This window comes from Parasteatoda tepidariorum, chromosome 2 (assembly GCF_043381705.1).
Source record: "Parasteatoda tepidariorum isolate YZ-2023 chromosome 2, CAS_Ptep_4.0, whole genome shotgun sequence".
In the NCBI taxonomy this organism is placed as follows: domain Eukaryota; kingdom Metazoa; phylum Arthropoda; class Arachnida; order Araneae; family Theridiidae; genus Parasteatoda; species Parasteatoda tepidariorum.
Window position 1 is genome coordinate 26,039,429 of NC_092205.1, and position 1,902 is coordinate 26,041,330.

At 29.2% G+C, this 1,902-nt stretch overlaps 1 protein-coding gene across 3 annotated transcripts in view; it reads left to right on the forward strand.

Annotated features, from left to right (window-relative positions):
* LOC107445413 (uncharacterized) overlaps positions 1-1,902 on the forward strand; it is a 50,111-nt gene extending 48,209 nt beyond the window's left edge. For all 3 annotated transcript variants that reach the window (XM_071177339.1, XM_071177341.1, XM_071177342.1), the window contains one exon: positions 1,676-1,902. Coding sequence is in view for 1 of the 3 variants with exons in the window: in XM_071177341.1 (XP_071033442.1) it covers positions 1,676-1,688 (13 nt within the window). In the remaining 2 variants the exon portion in view is untranslated. The remainder of the gene's footprint in view (positions 1-1,675) is intronic.

Below are 1,902 nucleotides of genomic sequence, written 5' to 3' on the forward strand. Positions count from 1 at the left end.
GCCGCCTTAGGTGGCTAGTATAAAATAAAGTGCAAAATATAACACTAAGTAAAGTGTAAAATATAAAGTAAAAAATGAAAAAAAAGTATGTAAAGTAAATAGTAAAGACAGGTCAAGTAAAGTGGAAAGTAAAGTAAAACGCAAAGTATTAAGTAAAGAAAAATGTAAAGTAACTAAATATTTGTTTAAATTCAAGAAAGAGAAAAATTTCAATCCAGAAAAGAGCGAAATACATAATTGTTTAATCCGAACCGAAAAGACTTCATGTTTGTTTTTTTTACCCCATTCTAGTAGAGGAGGAAACGTATGCCTTTGGTTCATATGCTAACCTCATGATTTTTAGAGAGAACTAAAAAAAACGTAGACAAAATTTATAAATAATACGCAATTTCTTTTAAACAGTGTCAAGATTCGTTGATTTTGTGAAAAGAATTTCTTATATACTTGTTTGTTTGTTCTTTCTTAAATAAAGAAGATTCGTCAATTTTCTAATATATTTTAAGATAGCAACGCCCATTGACATTAATGATAACATTAAAGCCTAAACTCGGAGAGAGTTAGCAAATTCTATTGTTTTGGTTACATCAACATATCCAGTAACATATAGAGATCAGTGTGCTAGTTAGTACTGGTGCATGCTCACTTCACTAACTGTGTCAGTTACTTTAATTATTACGTACGGGACCGTCTAATGATACGCGATTGCAGAAAATTCTAATAAGTCAAGATGACACATATTATGACGCAGAAAAATTCTTAAGCCATAACAATGTATCAAATGTCGAAACTTATTTGATATTTCGCGTATGCGTTAAAAAACGAGGACAAGCTGACTGACTTCTGTTCTAATAATCGGATTTTCCCGTTATAGATTATAACCTTAATCGTTCGATAGCATTACCTTAAATAAGTTAATTAGTTAAGACAGACAATATTTCAATTTACGAAATCATGCACTTTTCATGAACAAATATACTTTTTTGTTCGGCTGATTCAGATTGTTTACCCTTAAAAAATGGAAAATGGGCTATCCACAATTTGAAAAATTGTGTTTATCTGAAACATTTAAAGCGAATAAAAAAAACACAAAATTAAAGAGCTTGTTTATCCAAAAATATCTGGTTGAAAAAAAATTCTTTACAATCTTGTATTTTACTTACATATATTTATTTCAATAATAAACTGAATTCACGGTATACAAACTTATACACCATTTTAAGCTACGTTATTTTAAATGACTAAACTTAAAACTTGAAAGGAGTAAATTAAATAATTTTTAGAAAATAAAAATTTAAAAATACGACTTTTCTAAGAGGGCAAAATAATCAATCTTTCAGTGTGTGGCAGTCCCTTCCCACAATTATATTAATATATTTGAGTGTCAAGAATCTGAATCCATCAAAAATTCAATCCAAAGCCATCGCTTTGTTTATTCTGAAAAATACACTTTTGCTTTTTCTTAACTTATAACATCATCTGTACAGATTTAAAGCACATTTAATGTCAGACGCACGAACCATTAAGATTTAGTCCTTGCACATGGCATTTCAATCATTAGATCAAAAGTTATCCAGAATGTGGGGGGAGGGGGTGCTCTTTAGATCAGTATCATCGTCATAACGAAAAGTAAATTCTACTTATGAAATTAGTAATTGAATTTTTTTCTTCTTTTTAGTGCGTCTGAATAGAAACAAAGTTTGTCTCCTGTCGTATCTTGAACTGTCCCATGACTATCGAACCTGCCTGAACTAACTACAGATGTGTCTCAAATAAATGAAATAAACAGTGAACAACAGCAAAAAGAGAGTTTTATTTCTTTCATTTTTTAAAATTTTCTTCTTGTTTTTCATTTTATTATTTTTACCTTTTTTTTCCTTTTTGTAAATAAAAAAGATCGAAACA